Source organism: Wyeomyia smithii, chromosome 1 (genome assembly GCF_029784165.1).
Source record: "Wyeomyia smithii strain HCP4-BCI-WySm-NY-G18 chromosome 1, ASM2978416v1, whole genome shotgun sequence".
In the NCBI taxonomy this organism is placed as follows: domain Eukaryota; kingdom Metazoa; phylum Arthropoda; class Insecta; order Diptera; family Culicidae; genus Wyeomyia; species Wyeomyia smithii.
The window spans coordinates 23,817,623-23,840,795 of record NC_073694.1 but is presented as its reverse complement, the minus strand read 5'-3'; the positions used below and the strand labels follow the sequence as shown (position 1 = coordinate 23,840,795).

The window sequence follows — 23,173 nt, the reverse complement described above, 5'->3', positions numbered from 1 at the left end:
CGCAATTGCGCCGCAGTGAGCTTCGCCGTGTGCACGCCTTCTTGTCGTCATGCTTCCCAATTTATGTTTTTTGGAGGAAAAAATTAAACAATATACTTCTCGATCAAAATTCGAACAACCGGTATGCGAAAAATGATACAACACGGCGGTGCCAGCACTTTCGCCAATAGAAAGCTGAGAGAAGGCGACACAAAATAAAAATGCGCCGTGTGGAAGGCACGATGCGTCCACACGGGAGGCTATCCCATATTTTGGAATAATATTTAAACAGTTAAGATTCCTGAGGGTCTTTGAATGCCAATGTACATCATCACACATGGGTTCAATTGCCCTCTAAGGTGAATTGATTTTCGGGAAAATTTGTAAACAATGTTTGACAGGTAGACAAAATAACGTGCAGGATATTTATTACAGGCCTCATCCATACATACAACATCGCATACATAGACTTCACGTATACATAAACACCGAAAACACGATAGTATTGGTGCACTAGACTCAATGGATTGCGAGAGGTTTCATCTTAAGAAGGTTCTGAACTTTGAGTTCTCTCAAAAAAATATGAAATTCGTAGAAAAAAGTCCTAACGAGCTTGCAAATAAAGGTAAACATTACGCTGAGTAAGGGAACCCCATGTTTCTTATTCGTTCCTACCATGTTCCATAAAATGTGTTTATGTCGCTTTTTTTTTCAATAAATAAGTCAGTAAATCAATTTACCTACCTGCAGTCATTAGGTGAAAGGGGTTCCCCTTCTATCGAATTCACTGATCAAAAAACGCCGATAGACACGCAACCAAAAAAAGAGCATTCTAATAACCTAATTTTCCCCCTAATAATCACCAACTCAGCTGCCACTCAAATTCCGCAAATTGCGTAATCAACCGTTCGCAGTACCTCTAACCTGTGTTTTTTTTTTTTTTGCTTGCTTTGCTCTTTATGTCTGTCACTCTACCAGAACCTGCACGGCTTACTGTGATTGCTTTAGCCGCGGTGATGGTGGTGACCCAGATTGCACGTACCACAGGGACAGACAGCAACAGCAGTGGAGAGTGCGGCAAGTGACAGCCGGAAAATGTCACCGATGGAGGGAAAACCTTTTAGCGGTCCGGTCAGCCGGTCGACAGGCGAAAAGAATTTCTCTTCATCAAGAATTGATGTGTATGTAGTGTGTTCATTCTTTAACAGTTCTATTGTCAGAGAACGATCCCCACATGGTTCTATTCAATAAGAAGAGATATATTTGTTAAAACGCTTATGTTGTTTTTTTTTTCTGTCTGTGTGTTGTTACATTCAATTAACTGTTCTGAGACACACAAACAATCCTTGGTTTTTTTCTGGTGGGCTAATAAAGTCAATTAGATTATTATGACACCTTCCTCGTTGTAGCAGTTGTCGTGAAAGTCATTTATATTGAACTTCCGCGGCGAAGGACGCCTTCTTCCCGGCGGTTGACTTTCGCTGCCGTTACTGCTCGTTATACTATAGTTGTTGTTGTTGTTGTTCTGGTTGTTGTTGTTGTTATTAGTGATATGACAGTAATCATCGAACTTGTAATTAATATAACGCCTTACTTGCTGCCGCTGCGCGGTGAGGGGCGTCGGCGTCACCGTCGATTCGGCGGTTCGCTTGAACGTTTCGCCCACTATGAAAACCCCGCCTCCGCTGCTGGTAGCACTTCCGGCGGAACTGTTCCTATAGCTAGTAGGGGTAGTAGTATTGTTGTTACTGAGATTATTATTACACGGGAAACGATCGATAGGATCGGGGGGTGGTTGATTATAGGTTTCGCTGATCGTCGTCGGTTTTACGACCGCATCGTCAGTACTGTTAATTAAATATAGAGGAAGCACTATATTATTGTTGATGGCTTCGTGCAGCTCTTCGGGGCCGGAGGCCACCTCTTCCGGCATCCATCTGGCGTCGTCGTCAGTGCACTGCGAGGGCGATGGTGCCGAAACGTACCGAACTCGCTGCAATTGTTTCTCATAATAGTCTTGAATTTTGACCGTACTTTTGGGTTGATATACTGGCGCTGCAGGTAATGGTGGAGGGGGTGGAGGAGGTGGTGGTGGAGTCGCACTTCGTTCGCCCGCTGATTCGATCGAAGAGGAGGACGAAAAGCGGAGGTTTGGTTTTCGGTTGATGTAAATTATTTGATCGTCCATGGTGACCGTCTTTTTGACACTTCCGGTTGATAGCAGCGAAGGCCGATCGCCTTCGAACAGTTTGTCGAACTCTTCGAAGTCGTTGTTGGGTTTTGCGAAAATGTTGACACTATCTGAGGAATCTTGCGAGTCTAGCTGGAAACCTACTCCAGTCTCCAAAGCCTCCAGCTGGCGGTCGAATTTGGCCACACGCTCGAACTTCTTTGTTAGAGATTCGGTCGATTGTTGTCGCTTTGCTGGTTGCTTGGCTGATTCTTCGTCACTCTCGGTTAGGAAATCGTTGATCCACTTTCGTTTCAGTTCGGAACTCTTCAGTGATTCCTGCAGTACCTCCGCTAGTGGTCTGAACGTTTCTACTGGCTCTTTGGAACGGACAACCTGCTCAACCGGTTTCTTCGGTGGAGGTCTCTCCGGTAGCTTCGGTTTCACCTTCACACTCTCCTGTTTCAAAGTTACCACCCGAGTGGGTAGTGGCACAGTCACGCTGCTAAAATCTTCACTTTCCGTACTGCCAGTGTTACGAAACCTAACCTCAATCTCATCCGAACTATTATCAATCGAGAAATCGCTTGCTTTCTTGAGCTTCCCTTTGACCGGAAGCACCTTTTCCGGCAGCCGGCCCACGTCCTCCGCTTCACTCTCGACACTTTCACTGTACCTCAGGCTACGCGGTCGAACCTCCCGCCAGTCGGAACGTCGTTCCACCCGCAGCGAACTCACCTGCCGTTCGCCTTCGCTGTCGTCGGTTTCGGCCGCCGGGCAGCAACTTCTGAGCGTCAGTATATTCTCGACCGATCGCGTCTTCCCGTCGCTAACCAACCGCCGGGCTGGCGGAGGAAGTTTCGATCGGCGGGCGTCCAAGTTTTCGCTCGATCCCCGCTCGGCAATCCGAAACAGCTCGCTGCGGTTCCGCTCGAGCAAACGATCGCCGAAATAAATCGGACCGGTCGAACGCCACTGAGTTTCTTGCTGCAGCTCCAGCTGCTGCTGCTGCTGTTGTTGTTGTTCCAGCTGCCGCTTTCGAAACCTCTTGCGGCGCGGTGGTGGCTCAACCGTCCCGTAGTTCCGCTTGCAAGGAGAAAATTTTTCATGCACCATCACTTCCGTGGCGGGCTGATGGGGAGGACCTCCGCTGGTTAATTTTCTGGGTAAATTCAACAAAATGCCGCGCTTCGCGGCACTTCGATCGCACTTCAGTGCGTACAGGCCGTATCCACCACTGCTGACGGATTTATTGCTCGGAAGTGCCGGTAGATGTATGGAACCAGAAACGGTGGAAATTTCCGAACGTCGTGTGGGTTTCTTTGAGCCGCCGATGGCGGCAGCGGATGCAACCGTACCAACATTTCGGCTGCGTGAAGTCAAACTGGTTAGCTGGCTAAGATTCAGGATGGAGCCGCCATTCCACTGCTTGAAGCGTCTCAACTTTGGCATCCTCATTGGGGGTAGAAGACCTGCAAACAAAAAAAATGCAACTTTTTAAGTGGTTCCCAAAACCAGAAACAGTCTGTCCCAGTGCGACAGGGACTCGGATCAAAAACTATTACTCGCTACGTGCAGAGCACATCCGAACATGTGCAAGCCGAAAAAGTGGTGAACCTAAATGGAAAATTAAATGGAGCAGCGTTTTTTGCTTTCTCCGCACACGAGTGTTTTGACATCATGATGAGTTTCGAAGTGCGACCGGATGACACGACGACGCGGGCCAAAAGTTGTCCGTCTATCGTCACGGCACGCGCTTGGTTGAAAGGATGAACTTTTAATTGAATTCACATCAAATCGATTTCGCGCGCGGCGCGGGGCCGTTTCGTTAGTGAGTGTTATGTTTTTTGCTTTCGGACGGACGCTACAAGCAAGAAACGTTTAGTTGGAATAGGAAGGTTACTTCGGAATGGAAACGATTTGGAGGGCTTGGGAGTTACTCATAGTAGAGTGAATCGCCAGAAGGCCCTTTTTTTTGGATGATTTGCAAGTCGAATAGATTATTGTAATAATATTCAAAAACCGTCCTTTTAGCTGCTGAACTTTCCCCTCAAGCTTTACAAAAGTGTAAATAGGAAGTTTATTCTTTTGTGCTATTTTCATGTAGTGTTCAATTACTATTCAATTAACTTTCAAACTACCTTTGACCTGTTCTGCGGTTTCTGAAAAAACGATTTTTAAATAGTTGTAGTTGTAACCGCTCCCCGCAAAAGGAGGAGGATCATGTAAAGACAAATTGTTACTGTATCTTTGATTCTTGATATTACATTAAACAGATTTCAAATAAGTTAATCTAAAGTCGAGATAAACCTATTTTAGTATTGTAGTATTTTACTAGAATCAGATACCTACCAATCGATTCCTGAGACTTTCCTACCCTATATAAGACATAATTTGACTACCACTTTTAGAAATTTGCGCATTACCATAAATGCTCAGACATACCTACTCGATATTATTTTGCTTTGTGAAATATACTAAAACCATGCCAAAACCGGTTTCATGGAATCACCGTTTTGAACTCAGTTTTTGTCCGATTTTAAGATGTTTTTTTAATAGACGGTAAGAAAATGCTAATATGTGGACAAACCTTTAGAATTTTGATACAAACAAAATGGCGTCGAAAAAACATTGAAAATTTCCGATTTCTCAAAAACTCAAAATAGCGCCTCTGTTGCTCCTTAAGGTGAAATGTGTTTAAACTCGAAGGAATTTGTTTTTGCGTCAAAATACATGAAAAAATCATCGATTTGAAATATTCGTGATTACTGTCTAGACTTTTTATAGAACGAGAATTATGGCCACTACTTTGGATTCGGTGCGAGCGCTCGACCTGTGCGGTTCGTTTTTTTCCGAATGCTCCGCGCCGATCAATTAAGTTCTTGTACGCGCCGATCAATTGAGTTCTTGTTGCGAAAAGTGCCAAAATCGCATCTCACTTAGTGTTTCGGTGATGTAATCACGATTTTATTAATTGTAAGGGGTGGAGAAAAAGGTTATACGAAATTAGGCTGTTTCGTTTTGCCGGTGAAAGTGAAGCCATTGCTAAAAACCTCATGTTCTCGGTGGCGGAACGCGTTTCTCGTGAGCGCTTACCGTGGGTTTGTGTGAGTGAAATGTGAACTTAGGTAGCAAAAAGAGCGCGTGTACAGGAAGATTGTGTCGCACCCATGCGACGATCCTCGATTAACACCATAGTTCAGAGAACAGACGCACGATAAGTATTAGTATTTTGCTCGTGTTTTTTTTATTATTTGAATGGCAAGAGGAATATAGCGAACCTATACATTGGAGAGGTGACAGGACGCTCACCGTTTGGGCAGCTGTCAACATCGAAACGGATGTGTTCGGACGCGCGTCAGTTTTCACTGTTGAAGTTATTCCTTCAAGTGGGGAAAGATGATGTTCGTGCCGCATCGTTTCCTGTATGACCTCGGCCTCACTCAGTTTCCCACCTACCCCTTCTCTAATGAAGGTGCATTCAATGCTTGAATGAAGCAGCATGCGATTTGCGGAGAGTGTACAACGTTGTCAAATTTCAACGCTCTCCGTGTTTGTTCTCATCTCTTCAAGTTTACTGACGGGAGTGCACAGAATCAACACTAACACATCGGTCTTGCAAACCAAATCCACTGGCCACACGCGTACATGCTATGTATGTAGTTACATAACAATATTGTGTACATTGATAAGTGCACTGCGCAGAGAGGTTTTTGGTCTGTTTTATGCCTCTCGTTCGCATCACTCATTGATTTCCAGAGTTAACTTATGGCAGAGTGGGTCAAATGTATTTTTTTCATTTTGTGCACTAGAAATGGTACACATCGAGCAATATTAGTTGATCATTGATACTGTTTGATGGATTTTTTTAGCTTTTGATTTTTGTTAGTTATTCTTGAAATTGGTATGGAGCCCCCACCAACAACACCTGGTGTAGTGCACGTAGTGAACAATACGACGGGACTACTAGTCGAAGTCGAAATCTTATGATTCAATTTTTTCGATTTTCCTAGCTTTTGAGCAGAGGTTTTTGTATACTATGTCCAAATTATGACTAGTTTGGCATTTTGTCAACAAAATAAGGATATAATTTTGGTCAATTTGCATATATGAATTTTTAAACTATTGGGGCTTTGGATGCATGAAACTTTGCCAATTTTTCTATTTGATAGGCAACACTCGCATTAACAGCTAATAAAAAATCGGCGTGAAATATCGTGCTCCCGAGCGTCTCCGTCGGTAGGCGTGGATTGAGCGGTCATGCATAATGCTTCGGTGTAAACGCGTCTCCGACCCGGGAGAGTTCTGCTCATATAAATGTTTTCGAAATATAGTGACCCAACTCTATCATATGTTAGTTCAAATCGTCCACATAGTGTAGTATAACATTTTGCCTTCCACTAGAATATACCACACACACCTGTGCGTGGTCCTAATAACACTCTATTGTTTACTTCTGCTTTAAATCGGTCTCAAATTAGGAAATCGCTTTTCAAGAACAGACGAACAATTTACAAGAAACGTCGTTAGACAACCTGTTAAGCTCAAAGCCTCGGGACACCGAATATCTAGAGACTTCGCGTTGGTACCTTTCATGAGGTCGTATTTTCTACAGATTGGTTATAACCGTGTTATAATTTTCGAAGAAGTGATAGGAGTGGCGAGGCGTTTACGTAGACTCAACTCTCGTAGCTTTCGTAACATTGTGTAGTCATCTGAGATAAATCAATGAGAGATATGTTTCGGTAGTTGCATAATGACTTCATAAAGATTCAGATTTTCGAATCATTGAGTCTGTCTTGATTGAGTCATAGGTCCGGTATTCTTGCGTGCGCTTTATTTGCGGTGTAACATCATCAACCGGAATGAGTTCGGATCGCGTTATGGTTTCCGTAGAAGATATTATGAACTCGTACGCGCGATATTTGTTATTATGAACCCGATACTAGAACTCAGCGCATCGTTTACCAAAACAAAACCTGCTGCAAACCTTACCCTTTTCGCCAACATCCCAGTAATTTCTCGTGAAAGTGCAGAGGTGTTCTCGGCTTCCAATAAAGCGAGTATCACGTCAACATATTCCTATACCTGCATTCGGCATTCTTTGACCTGCATTCGGATGCGGCCGGCGCTGGTATTGCCTAATAAAAAGATTAAGGTCACCAGTTTTTACACATTGAGGATGAATGTTAATCCCAAGCATCATTCATTGGTTCTCTGTGTAATTACAGCTGATCTGGCAATAACGGTGTAGCAACCGCGGGCGGTCAATCATGCTCATGCTCATGCTCAACGAGAATTATGGCCACTACTTTTATATTATATGTTGATAATATAGATTGTCTATGCGATTGGCTTGTTTACCTAACGCAGACATCAAAAAGGTAGACGAAATTATTCCAGGCGTTCATTTATTGGCTAGTGATGCCAGCCAATTAGCATCGCAATCATCACCTGACGTCAGCGAAATGGAATAAAAGTAAAGATCCTGCCATGTGAATGGTTCTTCCCCCAATCTGATCTGATCTAATCATGCGACTAAGAAGACTTTGGCCAACAACAGATTCACTGTCCTGGAAAATGATACGGATTCCGGTATAATGGAAAAAAAGAAAAAATCGTTTCTCTGTGTGAACGGTTTCCAGGAAGGTCTATGTGAAACAGTTGTCTTTAATATCGACAAAGGATATAAATGCACTATCTGAATGTGCACTAAAGAATACAAATTGATTCTTCCGACGGTGAATCACTACAAAGCCATGCAAGTGCTACTGCAGAAACATAAGGTGGAAAACTTTTTCCCTGATATAGAAACTGAAAAATCAAGGTAGTTGTTTGTGGTCATTCAGACATGGAAGATAACATCCTGTTAGAGAAGCTTAAGGTAAAAGAACTCGAACCGATCCAAATCCATGAAATGACGCACCACAACAAGACTCGGAAGTACCGTGATCAAATGTATCTCGTGTTCCTGGAAAAAAATTTAACCTGCCTGGCGGAGTTTGTCTTTCGAGCGCTATTCCAGCGCTTCCCCACACAATTGTAGCCTGGGAGTGCTACAAAGCAGAGCTCGAACTGCCTGATGTAGCTTACAATGAGGTGATAGCTGACATCAAGCGTACCAAGAACATGAAGGCTGCAGGGTTCGTTGGAGTCCTCAACCTTGAGTTGGAAAACTTGATTGAAGATTTTTGAGAACACCTGGCAGCGGTCTTTAGTAATTGTGTAGAGCTTGGCTACTTCCCGTCTTGCTGAAAGCTAGTCACAAATTCGGTTAAAGTTCCTACCAGCTCTAAAAGCTATTGCCCCATCAATCTCCTATCATCTATCTCGAAGCTGTATTGAAGGCTGATTCTCAGCCGTTTACTGGTGTTTGTAAACCAGAATATCATCTTCCTCCCAGAGCAGTTCGGGCTTAGACAGGGTACTCCACCGTTCACCAACTCACTAGGGTTACTCAAATCTTAAGACGGAAAAAGTCAGTATAGGCGGCATTGTTAGGCGTCGAAAAGGCGTTCGAAAATGTCTGGCTTGATGGCCTGGTGTTCAAGCTGCAGCGATTCAACTTTCCGATCTTCCTCATGGAGATCATTAAGAATTATCTGTAGGACAGATCATTCCAGGTCTATCTCACCAACACTTCCTCTGGCAGGTTTAACGTGGATGCTGGGGTTTCACAGGGTAACCTTCTTGGTTCTATCCTATTCAACATCTTTACCTCCGACGTTTCTCCCATCCGGGTGTTGGCATCCTGCCTATGTTCTGTTCGAATATTTCCGACTATTTCAATGGAATATCTGCATCTATGCAGCCATCCCCGCATTTCAAATCAACTCGACTTGTTCCGCTTGTCGATGTAAAATACACCTCGATAACATTCTCATCGAATGATCGAGTGTGGTTGTCTACCTCGGTCTCTCCCTGGACCAAAAACTCCATTTTCAATCACACTGTCCCGCCTTTCAAATCCCTCTGTCCTCTCACCAATAAAAATCCACCCTTATCCTTGCCAAAAAAGTTGCCATCCTGGATGGGTTGCGTCAAAGCCCACCATCTGAAACTTCAGATTGTCTAGAACAAAATCATTTGGATAGCCTTTTGAAGATCAGATACTCCGAAATCCATCACCTGGCTGGTCTTCATGTTTAGAAAGAACGGAGAACAAAATCACTGTCTATGTTCAGAGAGCTATTTCTGGGATGTTTGCTAGTTCTGCTGAAGACGACCCTTCACTATCAATGGAGGCACTAGTCAAAATTATCTCCGCTGGATTTGAGATCTAGCGTATATACGAAAAACGAAGCTAGCAGCTGGTTGCAAGCATCGCCCAAATCTCTAACAATGGACCACAAACTCTCCGTAATTACGTATTGTTTTTTCAGGAATATACACGTTGAGCTTCTCGAATTCCTTGGCTAGAAGGAGATCGACGTTGTCGTCATAACAGAGACTCATCAGAAGCCGAAAGCCAACGTCTTCCTACCGAATTTTTTAGCTGGTGGCAGGCGACTAGACAAGATCGGTGTATAGGTGGTAGCGAAATTGCTATCGCGGTGAGAAGTAACGTCAAACGTCGCCTGCTGCCGAGTTTCCAACTTAAAACTATCGAAACCTCGCTCGACCCCATCATCATCGCTCCACTCGCTACTGTTCCAAACAAACCACCACACCACAGGAGATACCGCTGTAGATTCACAAAGCGATCTCGGCGGTGGGCGAAGTACATCATTGTCGGGGACCTGAATGCTCAGCACGAGGTGTGGGGCAACCGGAGACCAAACCTAAATGACATTATTCTGACGAAGGATCTTGCGACTGGACACTACGACAGCTTGGTACCGGAGTGCCCTTCTAGAATCTTCCGGTCCGGGGTACTCTCTGTTCTGGACATGTTTCTGTCCAAAATGGTCATCTTCGAGGTTCCAGTCGTGTTCGAGAAGCTATCGTCGGATTGGTAGTCCTGACCTTGGGTGCCACTTCTGAGACGGTCGACAAAAGCGCCAACATCGACCACCCCAGCCAAGAGTTGGACACTCTGCAGCGTGTAACTCGACGGTCCCCGTACAGCAACTTCAGGTGAGTACTGTCCTCCATGTTGGCAGCACCACTAAAAACATTATTGCACCAGCATCCACGAATCCAAAAAGACCATGAGCGACCTACTGGCCAAGGTTATCCAGGGGAAGGTCAACTCTCAATCATTCCTGTGGAAAAGACGAACGCACTAGAGGGCAGCAATTCGTGTCGTCACACAATCTAGTTTAAAACATCGTCAACCCTTTCGAGCTGGCTGTTTCTAAGAGAGTTTCCAATGTCGACAATTCAAATAGTTCGGGTCCCGAGGAAGCAAGAGCAGGAAAAAATCGTATCGCATAACAATCATTCGGGTATCATTTCTAAACGTGATCACGGCGTGTAAAAAGAACAACTTTATTTTAAAAAATGGACATCGCCAAAATCTTCACCATTTGAAAATATAGCGTTTTACCTTTCATTTGAGACCCTCCGGAAAATCAACCATCGCGGGTTTTCGGACAACTTTTTATTTTCATTAAAAGTATTCTGACAGCAAAGCGTTTAACTACCGAGGATAGTACCGAGGATAGTACGGTACCACAAATAAACATGCAAATGCTAGAACTTTTGGAGTGACACTGTGAAGGTTGTAAGTTTAGTCGAGTGCAACTTTCGCCCATACTAGAATTTTTTCAAATACCCCTAAAATTTGAAATTATGGTCAAAATGCCGTTTTTTTCATCTCAGCGCATGAAAATTATTTGTAACTCATCTGGTTGGGGGGATACAGTTTTCAAAATCAATATAGGTTTGTACTAACTTCATAAAAATATGTGAGTTACTCGAGCGTAAATCTCCACGCAAATGAGTTATATGTTTCTTAAGAAAATCAGAATTTTTCACTCTTATCGAAAAATAATCTTTGGACTGTTTCCCCCCCCCCCTCTCTTCTCCCCGACAAATTTCGTCACAAAACTGCAAACCCCCCTCCCCCCTCGAATGCTACGTCATTTATAAATGTTCCCAAAGGCGAAAAATAGGGTTATTAAAATGTATAAATAAACCTATAGATATGACTTAGGTGTACGTGTAATGAGTAGTTTTAAAAAAATTAAAATATATTGTTTTTTTTTCGAATCTAAGAACAAATTTTCACACATCTTTATAAAAATGTACTTTAAATGCTCTATAATTTTTTACAATCCACACTAGGTGGCATCAGAAGTTGTTGCATTTTCTTCCATTTGTAGCACCGTTCAATAAACAGCCCAAATATTATTGTTCGATGAAAGTCAAAAATTCTGATTTCCTTAAAAAACATGTTACTCAGTGAATTATCAGCCGATTTACAAACAAAAGCTTCTATTTTATATCGTTTTTGAATATAGTTTCAAACTGCTTGTGTACTTATAGTACTTTTCTTACAAAAATAACTGACAAATTTCAAGTGAAGTTGAAAATTTGCGTGGAGAAGTTTAAAAAATTAGATTTACGCTCGAATAACTCAACATATTTAAATAAAGTTTCCACTTTTCCCCCTTTCCAAAACGGCCAAAACATTCGAAATCGGTAGAAAAACAAATGAATTAAACATAATTTTCATGCGCTGAGGTCAAAATTCCGGCATTTTGACCATAACTTCAAATTTTAGGGATGTTTGAAAAAATTCTAGCATGAGCGAAGGTTGCACTCGACTAACTTACAACCTTCACTGTGTCACTTCTTGCATTTTTATTTTTATTTGTAGCACCGTACTATCCTCTAGGTAGTTAAACGCTTTGCTGTCAGAATACTTTTTAATGAAAAAAAAAAGTTGTTCGAAAGCCCGCGATGAATGATTCTCCGGAGGGTCTCAATTGAAAGATAAAAAGCTATATTTTCAAATGGTGAAGATTTTGACGATGTCCATTTTTTTTAAATAAAGTTGTTCTACGATACACGCCGTGGTGATATTCATAAGCTTTCAATCCCAGCAAACTATCGCTGTTAAAAATTACACATTCTCACGCATGCAGCAGATGACTTAGAGCAAAGGAATGTATGGTGGCTTTCTCTCTTAATCTCTCAAAGTAGTCAGCCTTAGCGAACCTATACATTAGAGAAATGACAAGACACTCACCGTTAAGGCAACTGTCAACATCAAAACGGCGAGCTGTATAAATTTGCATTGCCGTTATCCGTTTTGATGTTGACAGTTGCCTTAACGGTGAGTGTTTTGTCATTTCTCTAATATACAGGTTCCCTATCTCAAAGATTCTCGCGATACTGTTGAATGCAAGTTACCTTGGATACGATAAATATTATCGTGTTTGAATCATTCAGTCTCCTTCTTTGTTATTCGGAACACTTAGAAGCGAAAACAATCAGCAGCGTTTCTATGGAAAACTTGTACGCGAGTGAAAATAATTGGACGACTCGTGATGAAACAAAGAACACATTTGCATGAAATATTGCTAGTGAGGGAAACTTTCCATGCCTGAGCAAGAGTGACGGTGGATGAACTCTTCGGTCTAGCGAGGAGATTGAGGAATATGAATGCCCTGGACTTGATAACACCTTTAAACGCCAGCCTAAATACCTGAGCCACGGCACATGTACTTCTGTAGCACGTGTTTTGAGCCGATGATGCTAGGAGCATGGCGAAGCTCAATGTGGAAGTTGGCTAAAATTATACTAGTACTCAAAGCGGGAAAAGATTCTTCTATTCCTAAGAGTTATCACCCAATCAGCTTACTCTCTGCTCTCTTCAAGCTGTTTGAAAAAGTCGATCCAGAGCCGTCTGCCTCCTGTACAAAAAAAACCTTAAATTTGAAAATAAAATGACCAAACATAGGCAATTTATCCGTTAAAACCAAGCTTGTAAACGGTTAACACCTAATTTGATTTTGTATCCTTAGTAGGGTAACGGGGGTATTTTGGCCAGCTTTGGGAAGTGTTCGCACAGTTCATAAAAAAACAAACACAATTTTTCAACATAAATACCGACTCTATTATACCATTGTTAAAAGCTAAGTGTCTATTTTAATATACACCGTTCAACAATGCAACATATTGAAAAATATCCTAGAAATATCAAAATTTCTACGCAGTACTAGAAACATATTTTGATCCACCAAATTTTTACTTTGGTCCACCTTTTTATCTAGAAACGTGTATGGAAATAGTTCGGACTAATTGTATTTAAGATCATCATCGGTATTTTTAGAGCAAAAATAGTGGGTGATGAGAACATCCTTCTGCTGTGAATTTTTGTCAATTTTAGGCATCTAAAAATGAAATGATTTGGCGTTTAGCGGTTTGACAGGCATTCTCAACCAATTTCATATCGTTAAATGTGACAAATTAAGAAGAAATTACCTGTAAATTGTCACAAGCTGCTTCTTTGTTCACGTGCAACGGCCGAACGGTAACCAATGTCAAAACTTGGCATGGTCAAAATATATTTGCTTCAGAAAGAGGCGAACATATTTCGGCCATGCGTTTAACCACTTTTTCAACTTTTTCCAACATGTTAGAGTACACAAACTGTTTCTATGACATTTTTTTGATGTTACTACAACAATGAATTGTTTCAAAAGCATACATATTTGTTACAATAGCTTCCGGACGTTGACTTGTATATTATCACTTCCTCTTGACTTTGGGTTGACTCAGCCATGACTTTGAATATGTATGAACTTATTCCAAAATAACACTACCTAGAGCCAGACTTTCGCCGAAAATCCTACACTATGATTCTTAGGTGTGTTATTCAATGTTGCATGCATAGTTTGCTCATATTCATTGAAATTATCAGATAGAATGCGTAAAATGTTACCGGGTGGGCCTAAATACCCCCGTTACCCTATCACAGTAGGCTTTCGCTTGCAAATGTAGAACAACAGTCGCATCTCCCACAAAAAAAAGGATGGTCAATCGACACTCGCGCATCAATACACACTGTTATTCGTTTGGCGATGTTGTTTTGACCTACTTTTGTCTACTTTGTTCTATCTATGTTGAAAAATCATTACTAGATCAATGATATAAATAACCTACTAAATATTCGCACACAACGTACGTAATTCTCATTTCTAGAAAAAATGTCAAAACACGTTTGAGGAAAAAACATCGACGTGGCAAGTACCTACTCGTTTGACATGTTTGTTCAATATAATGTATTAAGACAGTGAGCCCTGCCACCGTCAGAGAAAAAAGAAGACGATTATCGCAATGCAAAGTGGTTCTACCGTGACCATTTACAAGCCTATTTAAATTTATCTCAAATAAAAACAAAATAATAATAATAACAGCACAAAACAAACCAATGATGAAATATTATGATAACAAACTACTTGAACTGTAAAACATTGTTAACAATCAAAAACACAACTAGAAATACAATGAAATTGAATTAAAAACAAAAAAAGAGAAGCTCATTCTCTTGGCAACCGTCAAGGCGAACTATTCGGCTTCCCTTCGATTTGGATTGGACCCCACTAGTGGAAATTCAGTTCAGGTATCGTCGTTGGAATACAGTCCGATACAGAACGAGACCGACACTGGTGACAGGCACAGAGCTGATTTTTTAACATCAATTATCAACTATTCAATTTTTTTTGCTTATTTTTAATTTTAATTAAATTATGTAATATATTTAAGGTATTTTAGGTATTTTTTTAATTCTTGGATGTTTTTGAATTCTTTTGCTCTATAACGCCAATAGACGATATTTTTATATTGATCTTTATTTTTTTACATTCGAACTAAAAATGTGGATAATTTAACCTTTATTTTTTTACATATTTAATTAGTTTTTTGACTATTGAATTTTGGTGCGATTCTTAAACGTTCAATTCCTATGACTTTTAATGATCCACTTTTCGAAAAAGAAGAATGTTATAGTAAGTTTTTAATTGCTTTACTTCTATTTGTTTTGTCTCAAAAAATATCTTTGTGCTGTTTGACTATTTTCACTTTATAATTCTCCCGATTCAAAATAATTCTTTAACATTTTCATCTTCTTTGAATTTGTTCCCTTCTTGACAAGTTGAATTTATTGACTTTTTTGGTTTCTTTGATTTTTTTCTATGACTTCTCGATTTCTGTACTTCATAAGTACATTTTTCAATTTTTAACTTTCGTGAGTTTTTCAATTGTCTCGAGCTCTTGTACCATTAACTCTTGATTTTTTCAATGAACTTCGTTCATACTCTTTTTTGTCTCTTTTTACTTTTTCGACTTTTTCCATACTTCTGGTGTTTATTTCACTTTCAGACTTTCCTAAATTTGATAACTTTTCGGAGCTTTTCAACTTTCTTGTGGCTTGGCTGACTATTTTTTCTCTAGGTATTTTTTACTTATCCATTACTTATATATCTTTTACTTGCTTTTATTCTATTGACTGTTTTATTAGTTTTCAGTTTATTTTAGTTGTTTGTCAATTATTTTCGTCAAGTTTCTGGTTGCACTTCTTGAGCTGCGGATCAACTTCCTTTGTGGTCCGTAGTTATTTTGCAATTTCTAAGTTAAATTGACAGAGTTTATCAGTGCTTTTGGTCTCTGTGGAAAATTACAAGAGCACAGTGTTCCAAAATAGTGCGCGATAATCAAGAAGTGCTTAAAAAGCTAATAATTTAAGTGGTTTTCTCTTGTGACAAGTGTTCCATTAAGGTAAACAAACGAACAGCTTATAACTGGTGAGTGGCAGAAACTGCATGCTACTATACCAATCTTGCATGAGATTATAAAGCTATAAACTTTCAGCTTGTAATATCAAGCTATAAACTTTCAGCTTGCAGAAAACTTGTATGCAACTGAAAAAAGCTTCTTGTGCGCAGCTTACAAGCGCTTACGCAAGGATACAAGAGCTTTGCTGGTGAAACTTGCGCAATTGTGACTTGTGTGCGCACTATCACACAGTGGGCCAACTTACTAAAAACGATGAAAAAAAAATTTTTTTTAAATATATAAATAAATTTATTAAAACATAATTTAAATTTAAAATTGAATTTAAGAAATAAATTGGTCTCACAATAAAACGGAAATTATTAAAATCAATCTTAAATAAGGTTGATAAAATGTCGCTGGAAAAATCTCTCGGTAATCAAACCGAACGAGATATATTTTCCAAAAATGCAATCTGCTAAGTTCCTACAAGTGAATCTCCACCACGCTAAAGGCGCATCGGCAGTCCTTAGTAGGAGATTCAAAAAGGAGGAGCTAGACATGGTTCTTATTCAAGAACCATGGTGCAATAAAGGTAAAATATTAGGGATTCAAATGAATTCTGGCAAACTATATTACGACGATTCACAGAGTTCGCCAAGAGCGGCAGTTCTAGTGAACAAAGCAGTAAAATGCTATCCTGTGACAGAATTGGTAAAACGAGATATTGTAGCGGTCATGGTTCAGGTGCCAACCACCAGGGGGAATACTGAGGTAATTGTTGCTTCGGCTTATTTTCCAGGTGAAATAAATGAGGCGCCTCCTCCTGAGATTGCTTCGTTTGTCAAATTTTGCAGAGACAATAATAGGGCATTCATCATAGGCTGTGATGCCAACGCTCACCATACAGTTTGGGGGAGTAAGGGCGTTAATGGTCGTGGTGAGTGCCTATTGGAGTTTCTCTCGTCAAATAATATAGATATATGCAATAAAGGTAACAAACCAACATTTACAAACGCTATTAGAGGTGAAGTTTTGGATCTGACGCTATGCATTCCAGCAATTTCTGAAAAAATTGCTAACTGGCATGTATCGGATGAAACCTCACTATCTGATCACAAGCACATTTTGTTTGAATGGATTGGTGGGAAACCATCATCTGTTACTTACAGAGATCCTAAAAAAACAGACTGGGATCAATATGCACAATATTTGCGAAAAGATTCACCTTTAAATTGTAGCAGAATTGAAACAGTTTCAAAATTGGAATCTATGACAATTCAGCTAAATGAAATGGTGATAAATGCATACAATAAAAGTTGTCCCGCCAAACAATCGTCCTCAAATAGGGACGTGCCATGGTGGAACAAGAACCTTGAAAGTCTTCGAAAAAATAGTCGGAAACTTTTTAATAAAGCAAAACGTACTTCAGACTGGGCTCAATATAGAAGAGCCTTAACTGAATATAGCAATGAAATCCGGAAATCTAAAAGAAGGTCTTGGGTTCAAATGTGTGAATCTATAGAAAAAACTCCAGTTGTTTCTAGATTACAAAAGACTCTTGCCAAAGATCATACCGTTGAGCTTGGCAATCTAAAGCGTCACGACGGAATCTATACTAGTGGTCCTCGTGATACCTTAAATCTAATGATGGAAACGCATTTTCCCGGTTCTATTGAAAAGACGGATTCAGCCATCTCTGATTTAGTTGAAATTTGTTCTACGCAGACTAGCTCTTGGTCTGCTAGAACGGAAAATACTGTATCAGATGTGGCGGATGAAATTTTTACGAGAACCAGGGTGGAAAGTGCTATGAGATCCTTTGAGCCTTTTAAGTCTGCAAGTGTAGATGGAATATTTCCAGCATTGCTTCAAAAAGGTGAAGCAATACTAATTCCTTCTCTCATTGAGATTTTCAAGGCCAGTTTAAGGTTGAATCATATTCCATCAAAATGGAGGGTAGTAAGAGTAATCTTTATACCTAAAACTGGGAAGCGTGATAAGACGCATCCTAAATCATTCAGACCCATTAGTCTTTCTTCGGTTTTGTTGAAGACAATGGAAAAAGTGCTGAATGATTTCATTCATACATCTTACATGCAAACAAAACCGCTTTCAAAGTTCCAGTTTGCCTATCAAACTGGAAAATCCACTATAACAGCGCTTCATACGCTGGTCATGAAAATTGAAAAGTCACTTTCAGCTAAAGAAATTGCTCTGTGCTCTTTCTTGGATATTGAAGGTGCTTTTGATAATGCGTCCTATTCTTCAATGTCTAGTGCAATGAAGAACAAAGAATTTCACACGAGCATTGTTAACTGAATTCATACCATGCTTGCATAAAGAGAAATCACTTCTGAGTTGGGAGGCTCGTCTATCATGATAAGGGCAACGAAAGGATGTCCGCAAGGAGGTGTTCTTTCGCCACTTATGTGGTCTTTGGTGGTGGACGATCTTCTCAAAAGCTTAGAAGCAAAAGGTTTCGAAGTTGTGGGCTTTGCAGATGACATAGTCATCTTGGTAAGAGGAAAGTTCTAAAAAACTCTCAAGCTTGGAGGAGTAGAAATTCCATTCAGTGCACAGATTAAATACTTAGGAGTTATCCTTGATGCCAAGCTAAACTGGAATGCACATCTTGACTATGCAATCAACAGGGCGGTCAGTGCATTATGGTTGTGCTCCAAAACCGTTGGGAGAAAGTGGGGCTTGAGACCGAAAATGGTGATGTGGATATTCACATCTATTATACGTCCAAAACTAACCTACGCTGCGTTAGTGTGGTGGCCAAAAACCAAAGAGTCCACCGCTAGAACAAAGCTAGATAAAGTTCAACGACTTGCGTGCATTGCTATAAAAGGAGCAATGAAAAGCACCCCATCAAAAGCTCTTGATGCAATTCTTCATCTGCTGCCGTTGTACGAATACGTGCAACTAGAAGCAGAAAAGAGTGCCTTGAAGCTAAAAAGAACAAAAACTATCTTGTCAGGTGATCTTGTGGGTCACCTGACAATACTGGACTTTTTCAAAAGAGGGCCAGTGATGAGTATGAATGGAGACTGGATGGCACCTCAGGATAACCATGACATTCCCTACAAGGTATGCGAAACGTCGCGTGCAGACTGGGAAGTCGGAGTTCCTGATGTCCGTCCCGGTTCAACGATATTTTTCACAGATGGCTCAAAAATAGGTACCAAAACTGGTGCAGGAATCTTCGGCCCTGGAATTAATATTTCAGTGGCAATGGGACACTGGCCAACAGTGTTTCAAGCAGAGATTTTTGCAATACTTGAATGTGCGAATGTATGTCTGACTAGGAAATACATACATGCAAATATTTGTATTTTCTCTGACAGTCAAGCAGCACTGAAAGCACTTGATGCTTATAAATGTACATCCAAGATTGTCTGGGAATGTATTCTCACATTGCGACAGCTATGTCAAACAAACTCAGTAAATTTGTATTGGGTTCCAGGACATTGTGGCATTGGTGGGAATGAAAAAGCAGACGAACTTGCAAAACAAGGATCTAACTCACAGTTTATCGGCCCAGAACCTTTCTGCAGTATATCAAACTGTGCAGTGAAAATGGAGCTAAAACGCTGGGAGGAACAAAAGGTGATAACCAATTGGTTTGATGTCAAAAAGTGTTCTCAATCTAAAAGATTTATCACACCAAACGAGAATCATTCGAAAAAGCTCCTAGAGCTCAGTAAAAGAGCTCTTTGTACATACGTCGGCCTAGTAACGGGGCACTGTCCGAGTAGATATCATTTAGAGAACATTGGCCGGGTTCAGGATGATATCTGTCGCTTTTGTAATATGGAAAGCGAGACATCGGAACATCTGCTGTGCAGTTGTGGTGCATTATTTAAACGCAGATCAAGGTTTCTTGGCAGTGGCTGTTTACAGCCCAAAGAAATTTGGTCTTTGAATCCTGGGAAGGTGATTGGCTTCATAAACCATATTTCACCTGACTGGGAGCGTGTCGGTGCAGGTACCTGATCACTCAACAATAGTGGTCATTGTATTTTGCAAGGGGACACGTATAGCAATTGACTGGGATATATATTACAAAAGTTCACATCAATGGACAACGTAATTCTAATTCCCTAACAAACAAAAAAAAAATTTTTTTCGGTTTTTTTTTTTGGCTTAAAATTGAGGAAAGGGAACTATGATTTAAATTTAATTTATACAACCTTCTCCACATAATTTCGCCAATTGGCTTTTTTATCTTCGTTTCGAATTTATTGGCTAGTTTCTATTATTTTTTAATTTCTACTGTACGTTTTTGTTTAGTTCATGTATACTGTTTCATTTTTTCACATTGATGTTTTCACAGAGATTGGCGACTTAACTCTAGTTTTGTGTAATGTTCAATTTTTGTGTTTCGGCTCGTTTGATTAAATTTTAATTTGATCAGTCTTTCCTCTTGTTCCTGTTGCCTACTATTCCCAACTTTTCTAACTAATCTGACCTTGTTTCTCTAACTGTTTCATCTTTTATTTGTACTCTTTTGAATTTGGTTTTTCTAACTTTTTTCACCTGTGTTGGCTTTTTTCCTGAATTTTCTGAACTTTTCTAGAGCCATTAGTTACTTGTTTACTATTTGCGTTTATTTTATTCTCTTGCTTGCTAGTCTTACTTTTTGTGCCTCTACTTTCTACTTTCCAATTTTACATTACTTCTCTGCATTTTAGTTTTTGTGATTTACTTACGTTTTTTTTTTTTTTTCATTTTTTTATTAGAAATGGTCGACTTCTCTCTTTTGACGTTATCCAACTTTTCGTTGCTTTACCTTCTAGGATATCTATCGACATTTTTAAAAGCATATGTTTAACATCCTTCTTTTCTATTTTTTTTTTTAACTTTGTTGATTTCTTCAACTTGTCGACTTTTCAGGAGTATATTGTTAATCATCCTCCGAAAAGGAATATATGGCAAGTTTTTATTTGCCTTCTTATTTTGCCTACCTATGGTCATGTTTGACATTTGTTTAACTTTTAAATATTTTGACTCCCTTGAGGCTTGTTTAATGTTTTGGCATTGATTGGCTTTGTTTATATTTTACCTTTTTTCAATATAATGAATTTGTGACTTTTTCAATGTTTTTCAACTTCATCTCAACTGCTTTATTTAAGCTTTTTGTACTTGATTGACATTTTTAAATTTTTTAGTAATTTGTTAAATATTACGACTTTTTCCTCCTTATGGTTTGTCTCCGTTGCTGTTATTTGCTGCTCTCAATTTTCACTTGGTAAATTCTTTTTTTTTTTTTTACTTTTTTACTTTTGTGATTGCGATTATTTTTTGGTCATTATGATTTTTTTAATTTTTTATTTATTTAATAGTTAACTCCATCCTTGTTTCATCTTGTATCTTTAAATTCCTTGTATATGCTCGTCTTTTGGTTATTCAGTAGGTTATCCAATAGCTTTGTGTTTTTTTTTACTTTGTGGACATTTTTTGTTTTAAGTAAACTCGAGGTAAAATTTTGAGGCGTCAAACGTAACTTTGTTAAAAAATAACATTCTTTATGATATGAACGTGCTTCTGTAGGTTCCATGTATACCAAAATCAAATCGTAACGCCGTATAAAGTGACGCCTAGTCTGTAGAATATTAAATTCTTAACTTCAACGTGAACAGAACGATCGAACGTAATTTATTTTTTGAACAGCTTTATTGAAAGGTCCCCGACTTCACTCCACTACATATAACACTAAGGAATTTCACGAATACAGTACGAACTCTTTGAACAAAAAAACCGACTACAATCGATTGTAAAATATTATACATACAACCAGACAATCGCTAACGGGTTCCAATTATTTGTAACAAAAACCACAATAGTTCTTACTTTTAGAGAAAACAATTTTTCTCACTATCTCACTTGGAAATACGAGCTCTGCTCTGCTGGATTGCAATTGACAATTTGCAATGGTAACGATTTTTAAAACGCTAGATTGATTTCGAGCACGCCTACGAAAAAAGAGTAAGACGCATTCTAAACTGTGGCTTCCCTCTTGTTAGTTCACTCACCACAAATCAAATTACCGAAGCAGAAACTAATCCTATCACACACACGCACGCACACACACGGCTTCGGTCAGCTTACTTTTGATGAAATCCATAGCCAGCTCACGGCCGCCTCCCATCTGTAGTTGTTGTCCCGGAAGCGGCTGGCATTACCTGCTCTAGCTGGAAGAAAAACCACCCTCAAGAACACTCGAACTACCGCTGCGCAGTAATTAATCCACAGCGCGGTTTGCGGATAAAAGAAAAAAACCGGTGCACTTCTTTTTACACTCCAAACCACACTACGCTGCTCCGAGTCTGCTTCCTGTTCGCCGTTACACACCAAGTGCTACTACTAATCACATTAAGACATTACCCATGCAGCTGGGTACCGTTTCTACCGGCAACCCACTTTCTCACCCACACGCCTCTACTGTGCACTTTACCTAACGAAGAAAATCGCCACGTTGCAGCACCTAAACACCCGTCGTCGTCCAGCAGGTGTATTATCAAGTACGTCGTAAACAAAGACGGATAGAAGAGTAGTTATTTTTCCATTATCTTCCGCGTCCTCGTTTGCGTCCTGCTGCAGTCCGGTTAAAAACTCATCAATTTGCTACAGTTCGCTGCCGTCACCAGAGAGTGCTGTAAAGCAACAAACAGCCGTGCGTCTCCATCGGGTGTACGCTCCCAGTCATTTGTTGATGTGAAGCTTAGCAACCTGGGGACGGTCATTTGTCACACGTGCTAAATTGATGACAGTTGGCAACAACTGCTGTCACCGGCGTGCTTTATCACACAAGCCAAATAAATAGCAGCACGCCAAGGTGTAACTTTTAACTAACGAAATCTGAACGTCCAAATGAGACGTTATCTTCTCAACTTCCGGGTACGGTTTTGTGAGTTTTCTGACGCCTTTTTGAGGAGGTTTCAACATAAATATACCGTTTAATGCCGTACTTTCGACGTTTAAAATTGTTGAAATACACTACCGTACGATGACATTGTGACGTAGATCCATTTGATTAATTTTTTGGCCCAAAAATTGCTTGTCACTTTCGCATTGAAATGGTGCCTACGTCACTTTGTTTTTTTAAAGATAATTCTTCGAATAACGAGTGAATTGACTTAAAAACACCCATGTTTGCTTCTAAGTAACAGTTTTTAATGACCAATCTCTGTTGAACCCTTTTCAAATTCACATCTAGATTTTTTACCGTTATACAAAGACTCAGTTTTCTTTGAAATCTGAGAGAAGTCCTGCCACCGGCCGATCGAATTTCCTTTAAATTAATTTCTTTATAATAAAGGACGCTACTTACGTGTCATAATATCAATTGACCTA

The 23,173-nt window shown here is 39.9% G+C and overlaps 3 protein-coding genes across 5 annotated transcripts in view; all 3 read right to left on the bottom strand.

Annotated features, from left to right (window-relative positions):
* LOC129717901 (uncharacterized) overlaps positions 1 to 1,183 on the bottom strand; it is a 121,831-nt gene extending 120,648 nt beyond the window's left edge. Inside the window, exon 1 of the mRNA XM_055668171.1 lies at positions 724 to 1,183. The gene's annotated coding sequence lies outside the window, so the exon portion shown is untranslated. The remainder of the gene's footprint in view (positions 1 to 723) is intronic.
* Positions 1,184 to 1,357: 174 nt separating this feature from the next.
* On the bottom strand, positions 1,358 to 3,607 carry LOC129716642 (J domain-containing protein DDB_G0295729-like). The gene has a single exon (XM_055666478.1). The coding sequence runs from the start codon at positions 3,605 to 3,607 to the stop codon at positions 1,358 to 1,360; it is 2,250 nt and encodes a 749-aa protein (XP_055522453.1).
* Positions 3,480 to 23,173, bottom strand: part of LOC129717898 (uncharacterized) — a 309,945-nt gene continuing 290,251 nt past the window's right edge. For all 3 annotated transcript variants that reach the window (XM_055668165.1, XM_055668166.1, XM_055668167.1), the window contains one exon: positions 3,480 to 3,621. The gene's annotated coding sequence lies outside the window, so the exon portion shown is untranslated. The remainder of the gene's footprint in view (positions 3,622 to 23,173) is intronic.

Excerpts from the sequence above, each read along its gene's own strand:
- LOC129716642 (XM_055666478.1), bottom strand. The coding sequence starts at position 3,607 with ATGAGGATGCCAAAGTTGAGACGCTTCAAGCAGTGGAATGGCGGCTCC.